Source organism: Aplidium turbinatum, chromosome 5 (assembly GCF_918807975.1).
Source record: "Aplidium turbinatum chromosome 5, kaAplTurb1.1, whole genome shotgun sequence".
Taxonomy (NCBI): domain Eukaryota; kingdom Metazoa; phylum Chordata; class Ascidiacea; order Aplousobranchia; family Polyclinidae; genus Aplidium; species Aplidium turbinatum.
The window spans coordinates 10,861,690-10,878,128 of record NC_137476.1 but is presented as its reverse complement, the minus strand read 5'-3'; the positions used below and the strand labels follow the sequence as shown (position 1 = coordinate 10,878,128).

General features: G+C 38.6%; 1 protein-coding gene across 1 annotated transcript; it reads left to right on the top strand.

Annotated features, from left to right (window-relative positions):
* The first annotated feature begins 12,004 nt into the window (after positions 1 to 12,004).
* LOC145770080 (tyrosine-protein phosphatase non-receptor type 4-like) lies at positions 12,005 to 16,178 on the top strand. Its single transcript, XM_082581670.1, has one exon. It carries the CDS (start codon positions 12,005 to 12,007, stop codon positions 15,008 to 15,010), a length of 3,006 nt encoding a protein of 1,001 aa, XP_082437796.1. The 3' UTR covers positions 15,011 to 16,178.
* Positions 16,179 to 16,439: the final 261 nt, after the last annotated feature.

Here is a 16,439-nt window from a genome sequence, read left to right as displayed (position 1 = left end):
GTAAAGACCGTATCTGCATAAAAAGTAAAAAAAATTCAGAAATTTATTCTATTCCATGGAATTTGGACTCTCTCTATGCCCAATGTAGCTATTTGGCTACATCAAAATTTCGGGTAACATAACTAAGATTAAAAACATTAACTTCAAAATTAAAGTATTTAGGCTAGTTATTTGTTGATAAAACTTTGTGAAAACACACAAAAGTGCAATCATTTCTTCAAATAAACACATCTGCAGTGCTCTGAAGCTGCCTCATTTTCTGACTATTTCAACTTTTCAATGGTCACCTCATAACCATGCTTTCTTCGGAAGGGAATTGTGGGTAATTAGTGTTTCCAATAAATTTTTTTGCTATTATTGTCTTCACAAGAGATAGAATGGTGGATTAAACCAAGACAAGGAAACATATTTGTTTTAAAAAAAATTACAGGGCCCCCTCAATTAAGGTGTGCCAATTGGCTACACTGGGCATTAAAGGGTTAATGTAATTTTTGAGCTCAAGCGGATCTTTTTCGAAATCAAGGGCATTTAGATCAGCATGGGCCTCTTTGATGGTGTACGTACAACTTTCCATTTTGAGTATTAAGTTGACCTCAATGTGTGACCTCATAAAATATAGGTCTGTGACTTTCCATTTTGAGTATTAAGTTGACCTCAATGTGTGACCTCATAAAATATAGGTCTGTGACTGTAAGTGTTATGTAGGCTAATCCTACAGTTTGCCTTCGTTCAATCAGAAGTTTCTTTACTTTCTTAGTGCTTAATTGCTTCACCGCATTGGTACTTTTTATTTAAAGTATACAACGGTATGACATTATAACTCAAAAATATGACTACGGTATATATATAACTTAAAAAGCTGATTTATGACCTAACCAGGAAAATATGACTTTATATGACTTCATAACTTTCTTAATATACCTCATAGGGATGCGGTTTTTGCGTTAAAATTGGTTTCACGACTTACTGATGCATAGAAAAAAATATGACTTTAATGACTTTAAATGGCCCTAGTTATAACCTAGTCCGTCCTGATAGCTCAATTGGTTAGCGCGTGACTTCGTAAACGAAGAAGCATTAAGATCAAGCGGCGCTGGTTCGACTTTCAGGGTGTGCGCTTAAGAAATGTAGGCTATTCCAAGGACTGCTCTGCATTCGGCGACACCTAATGGATGGAATAATTCCCGGCGACAACACTTCAACAATCGGAAAAACTTTACTCTGTCAATCTCGGTAACCGGTCCTGCGTCAAAAGCATAATATGCGAAGCATAATATACGAAACCACCAGGAATAACCTATCAAGGTTTTGTAAGTCCGAGGATAAAGATTCAAAACCCAACCAATAGTAGGCTACGGTACAATTATAAACTACGATAGGTACGAATAAAATGGCACCATAGCAATTTAGGTGCCACAACAGAGAGGAAGCAGCCAGTGGCGCGGGAATTATTTTTTTCTAGGAGGGCTGAAGCTGCCGTGGTGTTGTCAACAACAACGCAGCTGTTCAGGAAAGTAAAATGAAAACGCACAAATTAGAAAGCGATATGAAAACGACAGTTTGTGAAAGTGAGTTCTCACACGTTTCCGAAGATTACTTTTCGCTCAGGTGCTTTTTCTATGAACTGTGTCATGAGTTCTTTGACATCGACAGTGTCCAGAATGTTTTGGTGGGCATGCATCAACGCAAGATGAGTAAGTCTTTTTTATGTTATTGAGCTTCTCAACCACGTTTTCAGGCGTATTTGAGCAGAAAAAGAACGATCTGATGATGCAGCTGAAACCGGGAGGCAAAGGCAGAGCTCCACGAATTTTCCCATTTCTTTGAAAAGATCTAGTGTTTGAGGGTTTAGTTGCGATAGTATCTCAGCAACCTTTTGAACGGAGTTTGCGGTTTGTCCACTAACAACATCGCTGAGCAAGGTAAGTTTCGTTTTTAGGCGATCTTTTGCGATGGCATCGGGTAAGCTTATCTCAGTATCAGATCTTTCCTCACCGTTTGCACAGCTCAGAAGAGCCTTCTCTCTGTTGGCTGCTGTAAGCAGATCCGCCTGGTTGAATCTTCGATCAAGCTCAGCTTGAACCAAGTCAAGGGCTTCGATGTAGATTGCCGTTTCCACGCTCCTCCCGCAGACGACAAAACATCGGATTCCTCTGTGTTTCGAATCTTGCTGAAGTTTTGCTCACTGGGGGATCCTTTGGCGTCTTTAGGCTATCGGCAGAAGCAAAGACGTTCGCTGCTTCCATAAGCTTGGAAACGGATTAATCTTTTCTGAGATTTCTGATCCGTTTTCGGAGAATGGTGATGGATTCCAAAGCTGAAGAAGCAGAGATCTTCTTGCTTTGGAGCTGTCTTGCGACGGCATTCTGCAGGCTGAAAAACTTCAAAACTTTACTGAGCTTGCAACTTAGGCTACAAGTCAACCGTGGCCTAATCAATTACTAAGCAATCTCCTTGTGATTCACGACTCTTCATTTCGAATGATGAGCGCAACCACACGTAGGATAGGAACTCGATTCGCAATTATTGTTCGAATAATTTTCTGAATAGGCCTATATGTTGTGTATCTTAAATTATCAGAATTTTCAAGAGGGGCTGAAGCAATTATTGAAAATTCCAGGGGGGGTGAATTAGCTCTAAGGGGCTGCAGCCCTTTAAGCACCCCTACTTCCCGCGCCCCTGGAAGCAGCGAAAGATTATATCAATCAACCACTCAGCTGCTATTCTAATTTTAATGTGACAAATGTCAAACGTCAGCAAAATACGTTTAACTTAGAGATGTTTAGTAGGCTAAAGGAGTGGTTCCCAACGCATGGGTCGCCTGATTATTTTTTTAAGTCGCTTGTTTTTCAGGCATATTGTGTCTTGGGCAAAAAAATAACAATAGTAAATTTTAAAACGTGAAGAGATCGATCACAAAACTGGAAAATATGAACACAAGTCATGAAGCGTTTCATGTCGAGAAATCGGAAAGCTTTGATGCATGCTCGTAGTGCAAGAAGTTTTAACAGTTTTCGTTTTTATTATTGTTATTGTTAAATTTCAACCCTCTATTAAATGTAAACCCAACAAATAGTTCAGTCTCAAACATAAATTATCTTGCCAAAATTACGGGATGGATATACATCATATAGCCTACGCTACATTACAACGTGCAATATATGTCACGAACACTATATGTCGGACAAACCATGAAAGTTTTCCACAAGTTGGACCACACATAGTCTGTTGTGGTAAAACGCATCAAAGTCAAAGCCCCAAGTGCTGTATGGACTCATTGCTTTCTCCGCAGAGAGGCACTTGCTTCAAAAAGGTGTCTGAAGAGCTGCACGAAGTGTTGAATGATGTTGTGAAGTGTGTAAACTTCATCAAAGCAAGGCCACTAAATCGGCATTTGTTTTCGTCTTTGTGCACTGACATGGATTCTGATTATCAAGCATTGCTGCTGCACACGGAAGTGCGATGGTTGTCACGAGGTCGTGTGCTGAAGCGAGTTTGTGATTTGCGGGAGGAGATTGCTATCTTCCTGAGGCAACAGAACTGTGTGGGATTAGCCGAGCAGTTTTTGCAACAAGATTTCAACGCAAAAGTTGCTTACCTAGCCGATATATTTGACTCTCTGAATTTTCTAAATTTATCTATAGCCTACAAGGCAATGGTTGTACCGTGATTGACCGCGCCGCAAAAGTTTCTACTTACGGTACGGTACCACAAAAACCTCATGCTCTGGAAAAGTTATGTTACCAGAGATGAGTAGGCTACGATATGTTTCCTCAGCTAACGCAATATATTTGTAGCAAGGAAGTTGGTAGGTATTAAGCAAACCATAATTGGACACCTGGAACAGTTTGCCAAAAAGTTTGTGCACTACAATGGAGAATCTCTAAAACATAATAGCCTAACCAAAATGATTGGATAATTAATTGATCCATTTGTTGGAAAAGATTTGCCTCAACTTCTCATCAATGTTGCAGAACAGTTTATGGACATAACGACAGAAGCAGCAAATCGATTTTTTTTGCGTCCTTCTACTCCTTCATATACAAATGCTCCAAAGATTCTGCAAACATCCACTTTTGGGCTTCCATGTAGGCTACAAAGAGTATCCCACAGTTTCAAAGTTAGTGATTCAAAAACTGATTTCATTTGCAACAACTTCGCTGTGAGACTGGATTTAGCGCCATGTGTGCATTGAATACTAAACAGCGAAACCGGCTGGAAGTCGAAATTGTTACTGCTTTTGTAGTGCTGTTTATTTGCAACGCAGTCTTGTAGACTATGGCTTTTAAAATACTACGACAATTTACTTGGGCTTAAAAACATGTTGGGAACCACTAAAGGCTAAAGCTTAAAAAAACGAAAAATAATAATAGCCTACATCGTCAAATGTTCTTGGTTTGGTTGGTTTTTGAATCTTTATCCTCGGACTGACAAAGCCTTGACAGGTTCGCATAGACCTTAGCATAAGGCCTATGCGAACCTGCATTCGCATAAGACATATAGGCAAATTCCTGGTAGTTTCGCATAGGCTAGGCCTACTTGTAGAGGATTTGACGCAGGGTCGGTTACTAGATTGGCAGAATGAAGTTTTCCGATTGTTGAAGTGTTGTTGCCGGAAATTATTCCATTCACTAGGTGCTGCTGAATAAAGAGCAGTCCTGAAATGCGTTGCTCAAGTGCACATCCCGAGAGTCGAACCAGCGCCGCGTGACCTTGAGCCGGGCGCGTATAACCAACTGAGCTAACGGGGCGGACTTCTTAATGCAATACAAACAAAAAGCCTGTTTGCGTTACAAAGACAAATTAAGTACGGTAACATAGTTGAGTAAACACGAGAAGGCAAGTTTGCTTCACAGCAAATTCCAACACGCAGAGGCCGCAGAGCAGAAAAAAAACAGCGATAGCAAACTACAAAAAAACAGCCGCATATCAGGCTCGTCAATCCACAAAAAAATGATGATAGGCCTACAACAAAATAGATTAAAGAAGTAAAATTGTTCAAATAACCTACCATGGACAGGTTTGATTTTTTTTTCAATGCTACATTGAGAAAAGATTCTGCCGCGAATTTGTCTGCAAAACGTCAAATAAAAATCTGACCCTTTGATTACCTACGACCCTCCATGAGAAGATTGCAACCTGAGGATTTTGTTGTAGCCTATCATGCATAGTTTTTGCATGAAAAACGTTTTCAAAACTATGCTCAAGAAGGAAAAAGCCATGGCTGTATTTTTTTTTATTCCTGTTCCCTGAATCCTGCTTCATAGGTAGAGCATACAAAATCCAAAAATTAATAATAATATGTAGGCTACTGTACCGCACAAGTAATGTTGTAAGCACGAAGCAAAATGCGTTTTCGTCAATCTACAGGCTATAGCCTACACAATGCATTGGTTTGTTTGTCACCTTATAGGCCTATTGATGTCTAACACATTTTCAAATGCAATTATTGCTATGGTTGGTTTGGATTGGTTTTTGAATCTTTATCCTCGGACTGACAAAGCCTTGATAGGTTATATTCCTGGTAGTTTCGCATAGGCTACCGGTACTTGTAGAGCAGGGGTTCTTAACCTTTTTTCTTTCATTACCCACTTCCGCTACGTATTAAACCTTTTTTCCCCACATACTTTTAAAACTGACTGAAAAATCAAAATAAATCCTAGTAACCTGTGTGACATATCCCAAAGCACAATGGTATTTAACAAAAAGAACAATTTCATTGAGAAGAATAACATTAAAGATTGTCCATTAATGTCAACGCGATGTTTGTTCTTGCTTTTCAGCGACGATCGAGTCTCAATGTCAGGCTCTATTTTTGAGATTGCACAACGCAAATCTGATTCCAGATGAATTGTAAAACAATGCACTAGGACTCGGTGTTTGTTAAAAAATATTACTTTTGTGACTAACTAATCAGATTTACTTCCTTGGATATTCGAGTAAAACTTAAAACAATTTCCCACTGCATGGATATTCAGTAATTTCCCAGTGGTGGGAAATTTCCCACCGTTTAAGAACCACTGGAGTACACATAGAATAACAAACCCAACTTCAAATTACCCACTTGAAATCCTCAAATTCCCCACTAGTGGGTAATTACCCACAGGTTAAGAACCCCTGTTGTAGAGGCTCTTGACGCATGGCAGGGCCGGTTACCTAAATTGGCAGAGTGAAGTTTTACCGATTGTTGAAGTGTTTCTGCCAGAAATTATTCCATTCACTAGGTGCTGCTCAGAGATGTACGTATACGCCTCAGACTTGCGGCGTAGACTTTTTGTTTACGCTAACTCTAATTGCGGCCACATTTTTTGGTATAGCCTGGTTTGCGCTTGAGGCTACGCCGTAAAGTTTTCGCGGTTTTTTTAACGTATAGCGTCAACGCATACTTTTTAATGTATTTTTTCGCTACAACACGCCAATACCTTCCAGCGCTGCAGTTGAAAGAATGTTTTCAATGGTCAAAGACATATTGGAACCAAAACGCAGCAAAATGTCAGATGAACACTTTCAGATGCTTGTGTCTCTTCGTAAAAATTCAAAACAAAGCTTGTTTGTTTCGAGTGCTTTATACCGTGTGAATGTTTGGCACCTAGCAAACAAAATTAGTTTACCGTACGCTAGTGTATGCGCTGACGCCGCCAACTTTTTTTACAAGTTACGTTGACGCTGTGACGCATACGGCGTATGGTTTTTCGAACGTTTGCGTTTACGCTGACGGCGTCAATATTTTTTGTATGCGCGTACATCACTGGTGCTGCTGAATAGAGAGCAGTCCTGAAATGCGTTGCTCAAGTGCACACCCCGAGAGTCGAACCAGCGCCGCGTGACCTTGAGCCGGGCGCGTAACGACTGAGCTAACGGGGCACAGACTGTTCCAACACAAATAAACCCCAAAAAGAAACAAAGAAAATGCATACACAGCACAAAATTCTATAAGATGACTCAAAGACCCTGCTCAAGGGTAAGGCTCAAAGGAATACTGCTCCAGTGATAATTATCAACCCTTTACCTTCATTCTTTGGCTTGTCATTATTACTTCGTGCCGCATTCACAATTTGTCTGCGTTTAATGCAGCCCGCCCCGCTAGCTCAGTTGGTTAGCGCGTGCCTTCTGGAACAAAAATGCTTCAAGATCAAGCGGCGCTGGTTCGACTCTGAGGGAGAGCACTTGTACAAGATTCAATCAAACTCAAAATATGGTTATGAAATCAGACTAGCATTTTATTATAATCTGAATATCACAATTGGCAACTCTAAATAACATTTGGTATAAAAATGTAAGGTTGGGTCGACCGTCAAGACAATGGTGGCAGAGATCTATGATTAATCAAAAATAAATTGAATTGTTTAAGTGGGCCTACTGGAAATCTAATTCAAATAAGTTATGGTTACTTTGCTTGTATTTTCTATCACCTGGAATTTATCAATACAGCCTTGCTAGTTTATATTATTTTTTTTCGTATTATGTTCAGTTTAGTTCAGTGTTTCTCAACCTTTTGTGGTTCACGACCCCTTTTAGGTGTTTAATACAGCCTGCGACCCCCTTCCTGCTCTCTTTTTTTTAAATAAGCTATAAAAATTAGCACAAAAATACATTTCAATAACATTGAATTTCAAAGAGCTGCTGAATGTCACAACTTGTATTGTTTGGCGTTTCAAACCGGCCTCATGGCGTTGAAAAAATCCTAAATGCTTGCTGGTGTGATTGGAATGCTTTGTTTCTAAATGCCGTTTCAACTTTGATGGCTTCATAAATTCCGCACTGAGAACAACATTGCACAAAACATACAGTGGCTTCTTAATGAAAATATTGCCAAACATTAAATAGCCTACCTACTCTTCAAAATATTTTTTTATGGTCCATGGTAAGTATAGGCTAGAACTGAAATATTTATAAACACTAAAATACGTTTACTCCTGACTCACTAAACGCAACTGCGCAATAATTAAAATCTGATTTAGACAAATGTTTTTTAACAACTTTGTTCTTCACTTTTACCGCTATTTTCTTCACTTTGCAACCAAGGTTATTCAACAACTAACGTTTTGAGACTGTTAAACAGGCTGACCCAGTTCATTCGTTCTACTTGAACAAACGATGATAAATTGGCCTACAACCGAGCTACGCGTTCTCTTTCATAACGGTGCAATTGTGCAACCAATTAGTCACTTGCTTTGACATTGCTGTGTACAAAGTGATTGCTGCAAAGATTTTCCATTTTTCCGGAATTCTTTGCGACCCCCATGACATGACCTTCACGACCCCCTTGGGAAATCGTGAAGCGTGGAAGCAAAATGGCTAGCGTGGAAGCTACACCATTATGGTTAGCGAATCGCAACTGCTCGCTGTACCAGTGAGTGATCAGCCTTGTGCTGATAGCCGGGAAGAACGCTCTTTTTTTCACAATGAGGTTGTCATCTTAGACGCAACAAGACCATTTATTGATTAGTTTAGTGAGGATTCTTCATCCCATTGCTTTCATTTTGAGCCTACTTACTCTGCCATGACATTGTTTAAGCTTGGTGAGTTTATTACAATAAAAGGTGGAAATTAAATCACATATTATACTGATAGAACCAGCTTACTAAAAACAACTAAGTTATATGGGTTTTTTAAATGTTTAGCAACGGAAAAACGATGCAAAATTATACATTTTTGCTACCTGGGTGGTCTTTGCCTAGTTAACTGGTTTTATCCTCAGCTGAGAGTAAGAAAGAAACACACATGATAAATATTGGAGAAATTGAGTCTCCTTCACAACTTAAGAATCGAACAACGCAAAACTGCTGAAACAAAATGTTTTGTGTTCGAGTGAAAGAATCACTGCAAGCGAACAATGCCAAAAGGTGCGCGCATGAAGTCATGGGAGTGTGAGGTATCAAAAATTTGAGCAGGTTGTTATTTTTCTACATCAATGTGACGTTAGTTACTACTTTAAAAAATCTATATTTTTGCTTCTGCAGAAAATCTGCAGCAAACGCCTTTTTTTACATGTTTAGTATCGGCCGAATTTTGCCGATACCGATACTAAAAAAATGGTCGATATCACCGATGCCGATATATCGGTACATCTCTAGCTCCTACCTATTTTGTACCCCGATTTTGGGAGACAAAATTGGGGTACAAAGTATTCAGGGGATGAAATAGATTGCATCCACTTAAAATTATCGATTGGTAGCAGTAGCCAGAGGTGGACATCCACTACTTTAACCCAACTAGTAGATGCTCACCTCTGGCTACTGCTATCATTGATAGAAGTAGCGCTCACTACTTTTCTCGCTACGTTTGTCTTAACTTTAACTAACAAAAGAAGCACTTTGTGATGTCAAAAATGACCTTGAAAATGAATGATACTATCATTTGTTTACACTGCTATTTCAACATCATTACAGAATACACGTTTCGGTAAAATTTATTGCTACATATCTTTTTAAAACACAGGCATTTCAAAATGCGAGTTGCTAAGTCCTACCCGATTTGGCTTCAGCACATATTTTCCTACGGATAAAAATCTCTATCGCAACACTGAAAGGAATGGGAATGTTGAATTTCAAGGGTGTGCAACCATTATTACATGAGGGCCAGATATAAATAACTGGGTGAAACCGCTGGCCGCACGTTTAGTTAACATATGCTTTCTAGTAGTTAGAGGTGCAAAATTAATTTTTTTGTTATTTTCTCTTATGGCATCAATAGGCAGAGGTGGGCAGTAGCGCTACTACTCCAACTAAAAAGTAGCGGCGCTAGTTTTTAGTTGGAGTAGCGGCTGCAGTAGTGACGCTATTTTTTTTCCAAAGTAGCGGGAGAGGCGCTACTTTTTTTCAGTCTCACTCCCGCTACTTTTTAATTTAAAGTGAAAAAATACTCGTTTTTTCGGCAACACTGGCATAGTCCAGCAGCTACATAATGGGTTTGGTTGCAAAGTTTGGTCTTTTCGGCGAATATCTCCATGTGATGAAGCCTATCTGCCAGGCTTTAGACATTCTCCTGGGCGAGTCCAAGGCGTATTGCGGAGTCTTGCTTCCAATCATTACAATTTGCGCAAAGAAGTTGACCGAGATCAGTGATCTTGTGACCTGTAAGGAGTTGAGAGTGAAAGTCCTTGAAGGGGTCAAGAAACGATTCAACAAGTGCTTCAACAACATGAAATGCGTTCTGGCATCATGTCTTCATCTCTCCTTCAAGACGTCGACTACGTTTTCACAGATGATGCACTGCGAGAAAAAGTCAAGACAGATGTGATTCGACTGTTGTGGGAGACATCAAGCCAGGTTGATACCGAGAAGAGTGACACTAACACCAGTCACGACTACGAGGATGTAATTTTTGAAGTGTTTGCACCATCCTGTGAAACGTCGGTGCAGAAGGAAACAGCAATTGTGGACGTTTTTTTTTTCGGACAGGAGCAAGTCCTTGAGCTTTTCGAATACCGAGTTAAAACATCTGTTCATTTAATACAGCACCTCCATTCCTTCCAGTGCCGCGGTAGAGAGACTTTTCTCTGTTGGAAAAGATGTGCTTAAGCCAAAGCGGGCAGGACTTAGTGACTCTCATTTTGAAATGCTTGTATTTTTGAAAGATGCGTAACAATAAATTTCCCTCAGAATGTGTTTTCTATGACGACGTTGAAAGGACAGTGTAAACAAATGATAACATTCGTTTTCAAGGTCATTTTTGCGTCACTAGGGAGTGTAGGGACTTGAAGAGTGTTTCCTAGTGTCATTTTAGACAAAAGTAGCGGGAGCACGCGCTACTTTGCTCCGAGTAGCGGGTAGCGCGCTACTTTTGTAAATTGGTAGCGGTAGCGTGCGCTATTTTGGTCCAAGTAGCGGTAGCGGGTAGCGCGCTACTTTAAAAGTAGCAGGTGCCCACCTCTGTCAATAGGTATAAACTTATCTTCTTGTAGAAATAATAAGTTAGGCTAAGACGCAAAAAGTTCTGAAAAAAAAAACAGCTATTCAAAATTATTGTCGCACCAACTTCAAATGAATTCATTGAGAAATTTTCAGCTGGCTTCTTTTTTCGATGACTTTTTTCAAATTTGCTTTAATGGAAGTGCTTGCAATTCAAGAATTTAAGGAAAGCTCAAGGACTTGCTTCTGTCCGAAAAAAAGGGACTCCACAATTGACTTTTTTCCATACTGACGTTTCATGTGATGGCATTAACATAAGAAAAATTCATCCTCAGAGTTACGACTGGTGTTGATGTCACTTTTGTCAGTATCAATGTGGGTTGATGTTTCTAGCAATAATCGAATCGTTCTGCTTTGATTTTTTCAATCATTGTTTCCATGAAACATCTTCAAAAACGAGTCATTTTTTCACATTATGTTGGAAAGTAGCCGGAGTGTGACTGAAAGCAATGTAGCACCTCTCTGCTATTACTACGTATTGAAAAAAAGGTAGTGCTGCTACTCCAACAAAAATGTATCGATGCTACTGCCCATCTCTGACAATCCCAAATAATTATTATTAGTCCAAAACGTTTTTCTTAATAAATGATTAGAAAAAGTAAAACAACAAGTTTATTGTTAAATTGTAAAGTTTCCAAAATATGAAGTGTAAATTTACTGTTTTGATTTAGTCTAATATGATATTAACAGATTCAGGAAAATTATTCCATGAGCATGTCATACTGTTCCACACACCTTATCAGTCGTTTTTTACATTGATGCAATGTCTGTAGACAGATTTGCTGTATGGGATGATGTGTCGATCATTTAATTCAGAAGAAGTATCAGTATAATAACTATTAGAAACATTTTACTTGACTACAGGTCAGTTGTTTAAATATGTTGCATTGCAATTTAATTTGTTCACTGTATCATACAAAATACAGATTATTTTACTTGTAGATTGTTTTTCAGGCTTGAATTCAAGAACAATATATCACTTTATAAGTCATACTGCAACTATTGTAGGTGTATATATAAGTGCATATGTAGTAATATTAATCTGCAGTTGCATTGCTATTGGACAATTTAAAAACTTTTCTCAAAAAAACATGAATTTTCCAAAAGAGGCTAGCTCCACAGTTTCTCAAAATGTAGTATTGGGTTCTGGTACGTACAATGTGAGAGCATCTGAAGTTGCCAGGGAAAAGAAACAATCGTCTGTCAACATATCCATTGTGCTTTTGGATCATACAGAAGTTGTGTTCAAAGTTAACAAGCGTGATCGAGGACAAGTCTTGCTCGACTTGATATTTCAACACCTTCGTGTCACAGAAGTAAAATTTTTTGGCTTGCAATTTCCCAACGATGTGCCTGACTCTATGCGATGGTTGGATCCTGCTAAATCTATAAGAAAGCAATTCAAACGTGGCTACCCATATTTTCTGTTTTTTCGTGTAAAGTTTTATGCCACTGACATTCTAAGCATGAGAGAAGAGTTTACTACATACCAGCTGTTTCTCCAGATAAAACTGGATCTTCTTGAAAAGCGACTACAGTGTCACATGTCTGTTGCTGCAATGATAGCTTCACTTGCTGTTCAGTCTGAATTAGGAGATTATAACTCTCATGAGCACAAAAACAATTATGTTTCTGAATTTAAATTCATACCAAATCAAACTGAAGAATTTGAAAGTGAAGTTAAAAAGCTCCATAAAATGCATAAGGGTCTAACGCCTTTGCAAGCAGAGTATAGCATGATAAAAAAAGCTCAGAAATTGGAAATGTATGGGGTTGAGATGCATCGTGCCAAAGATAATGATGAAAAAGATTTGGATGTAGGTGTAACTTCAAATGGGATGTTATTATTTCAAAATGGCGCACGAATTAATCACTTCAAATGGTCAGCCATAGTCAAAATTTCTTTCAAGCGAAAACAGTTTTATGTCCAACTTCGATCACCTCGTAATGATGCAAGTGATGTTGAGCTTGTGTACAGTTTTCACATGGACAACTATCGTGCTTGCAAACGCTTATGGAAAAGCTGTGTGGACTTTCATTCTTTTTACAGGCTTGATCGTTGTATGACTAGTTCATGCCTACACAAGCATGCCGCAAATGATGTGACAAGTCAAGCAGTTGACACAAAATCAGAAAGGCATCTCTTTGGTTTTTTAACTCTGAGTGGAAGGGGAAAGTATAAAGATAGTGATGACAGTGTGAATGCTTCTGATGACATGACAAAGCATCGACGTTATCTTCGTCCTAGAGTTGGTTCTGCAAAATCTAAAGATAATGTTGGATCTTTTCATGAAAATGGAGCATCACATGAGGAAAAAGCTCCCCGTAGACTAAGTGCTCCTCCATCAATGTCTTATGGAGTAGGCGAATCCAATATTTCTGATGAAGAAATGAGAGCTATGGTCAAGCACAATGGACAGCCTTCCTACATTAAAAAACCCATCTCCAACCAGCATTCAAATACAGGTTCAATTGAAAGTTTTGAAGTTGTTCCATCTCCTGCTAAAGTAAAAATAGAGATGCACTCTCCAGACCCTGCTTTGGCACTTTCATACCACCCAGTGCATTCTCGTCCAGAAGCTGTTGCTGATCTTGATGATACTGCAACTAGCGAAATTTCTAATGTGACAGTGCCAGAAAGTGATAGTAGAAGCGTGATATCCTCAACCACGGAAAAGTCTTATGTTTTTCCTGCCGCCACTACCCTGCCTTTTCCTCATCAATCATCAAGTGGCCATCATACAAATGGAATTCCTGATGGTATGGTTGTTATCAGGATAAAACCAGACAAAGATGGTCGTTATGGGTTTAATGTCAAAGGAGGTGCTGATCTTAATCTTCCTATAACTGTGTCAAAAGTAGCAGCAAGTTTACCTGCATCAATGTGTGACCCTCGCTTAAATGAAGGAGATCATGTTCTTCAGATCAATGGACGTGACATATCCAGTCACTCGCATGAGCAAGTTGTGAGGTTTATTCGTTCTACTCGAGAAAATCATTCAGGTGTGTTGGTACTGCTTGTACGACCTTACCAATATAAACCACCAATTGAGCAATCAGAAGTCTATTCAAAACCATTGCCCAATGCCAATTTTGTACGATCTGACAGTGTACAAGATGAAGGTGCTCTTCTTCACAAATCTATGCAATGGATGAAAGACATGTTGGATAGTGGTGATTTATTAAACATGTTTGAAGCATTGTATCGGAAAAAGCCTGGTGCCACCATGCATGACGCTAGATTGCCCTTAAATATTCCCAAGAATCGTTACAGAGATATATCTCCTTATGATAATACAAGAGTTCATCTGAAAAAAGGATCAACAGATTATATCAATGCCAATTTTGTCAACATGTTTATTCCAGAAATAGAGTGGACAAATCGTTACATAGCAAGCCAAGGACCTCTCTTTGCAACTACCACTGACTTTTGGACGATGATATGGGAATATAACATTACACTTGTTGTAATGCTTACAACATTAGTTGAACGTGGGCGGCCCAAATGCCACCAGTATTGGCCAGATGCTGGCACAACTGTTCAGTTCAGTCCTTGGAGCATTAAGTCTGTTTCCGAAAATGTCACTGCTTCATTTGCTTATAGAGATTTTGAACTTCAATGTATTGAAGATAACCTTCCTGAAAGTTCTTCTCCACCCCGATTAATCAGCCAAATGCAGTATATTGCTTGGCCTGATCACGGTGTACCCGATGATTCAAGTGATTTCTTAGACTTTGTCTTACAAGTTCGGCAAAAACGAGTTGGGATGGCGCATCCATGCGTTGTTCATTGCAGTGCTGGGATTGGCAGAACAGGTGTTCTTATCACAATGGAAACAGCAATGTGCTTAATAGAGGCTAACCAACCAGTGTACCCAATTGAAATTGCTCGTACAATGCGGGACCAACGAGCTATGATGATACAGACACCAAGTCAGTTTAAATTTGTCTGTGAAGCCATTTTGAGAGTGTATAGAGACGGACTGGCAAAACCTTCATTAGAAGATGATTATGATGATCAAAATGGCAGTAAAGGAGATGAACAGAACGATGAAAGCATGAATTCTGCTGCTTCTCTTAATACAAACAGTTCATGACCTTAGAGATCAAACTTATTTTACTTCAAACTTTGTTTTTGCTATTTTTAATGTAAAACAATGCATAATCATTCTTTGTATTTTTTCTTTAATTTTATGAAAGCGATTGTAAGTACCTCTTCAGGTGCGCAGTGCAGTATGCAAAACGCTTGGAACCAGTATTTCGGAGTTTAGAACATTAACAATTTCGTTTATGAGAGTACTCACAAATAAGTAATATTAAAGAGTACAAAATTTGTACAAGTTACAACTGATGTCAATGAATTTTCTACCAACAAAAGCTCCAAAAGTGGTGGACTGGCAGCTGACCTGCCAACCGTTGCCACATCACACACATGTGACTCAGCTTGCGTAGGCCAGCTGTTTGTGTGCCAAATGAACAATTTTTGATACTCAACAGTGAACAACACTCCACAAAAAAATTTGTTTTTCAAGCTTTTCAAGTTTGGACTTGCGGTAAATAGATCGTGTGCCTGTATTGTGTGTTTACAATGGTGCAAAGTAACAGCAATTTACAAAAAATTGTTGTAGGCTATGTATGTATTTTATAATACATTCTATCACTCAGTGCATATTGCAATAAATCTGCTGTGATTGACCATCAATTAGTGGATAAACATCCAGGTCTGCAAATGAAGCAATCATAAATTAAGTAAGAATGGTTCAACTCTTGTAATAACCAGAATTAAGTTTTCAAAGAGGCGGTCTCATTAAATATTGTTATTATTTCTCAATCAAATCTCTTCCACTGATTTGATTTATTTAATTTTTGTACTTACATTTAAGGCAGATCTATATTTTTATTTTGTCATTAGTTTGCGACACATTGAATGTAGTGGGCTATCTAGATTTCTGAGTGCATCACTGTCAATGTGAAGTTCATGATAATTGCACATTTTAAATAAAGTTTTATGAAAAACTTTCAAAGTTACGTTGTTTTTCAGTTTCTGCATTCTAACTTTGAAATATGTTTTTTGGAAATGATGAGACACTGCCTTGTGACTGTTGAAGACAGCTTTTCTCCCTATGAATGGAAATAAATACTCACATATTCTTTTAACCTTTTTTTTGAATATCATATCTACTTACATTGAGGCAATGCTTGATGCTATAGCCTACTCAATACTGCACCGATATACATTATCACTTTGTTTAGAGCTGCAATAAACTGGGCATGTCTTGCCAGACTTACAAAAGCTAGATATCTTTAGTTCAAGTCTGGGTTTTTTTTTTCGGTCATTTATTGGTCATTGACCAATTTTTTAACAAAATGTCCGAAAAAAATATAGTCAATTCGGTCAAAATGTCCGAAAAAATATACAGTCAATTGACTCAAGTTATAGTCAAATGACTATATATAACCAAAAATGACTAAAAATGACCAAAATAAATAAAAAATGACCGAATCTTTTCAAGTCATTTCGGACAA

Bases quoted from the DNA above. Each gene is read 5' to 3' on its own strand.
- LOC145770080 (XM_082581670.1), top strand. From the start codon at position 12,005: ATGAATTTTCCAAAAGAGGCTAGCTCCACAGTTTCTCAAAATGTAGTA.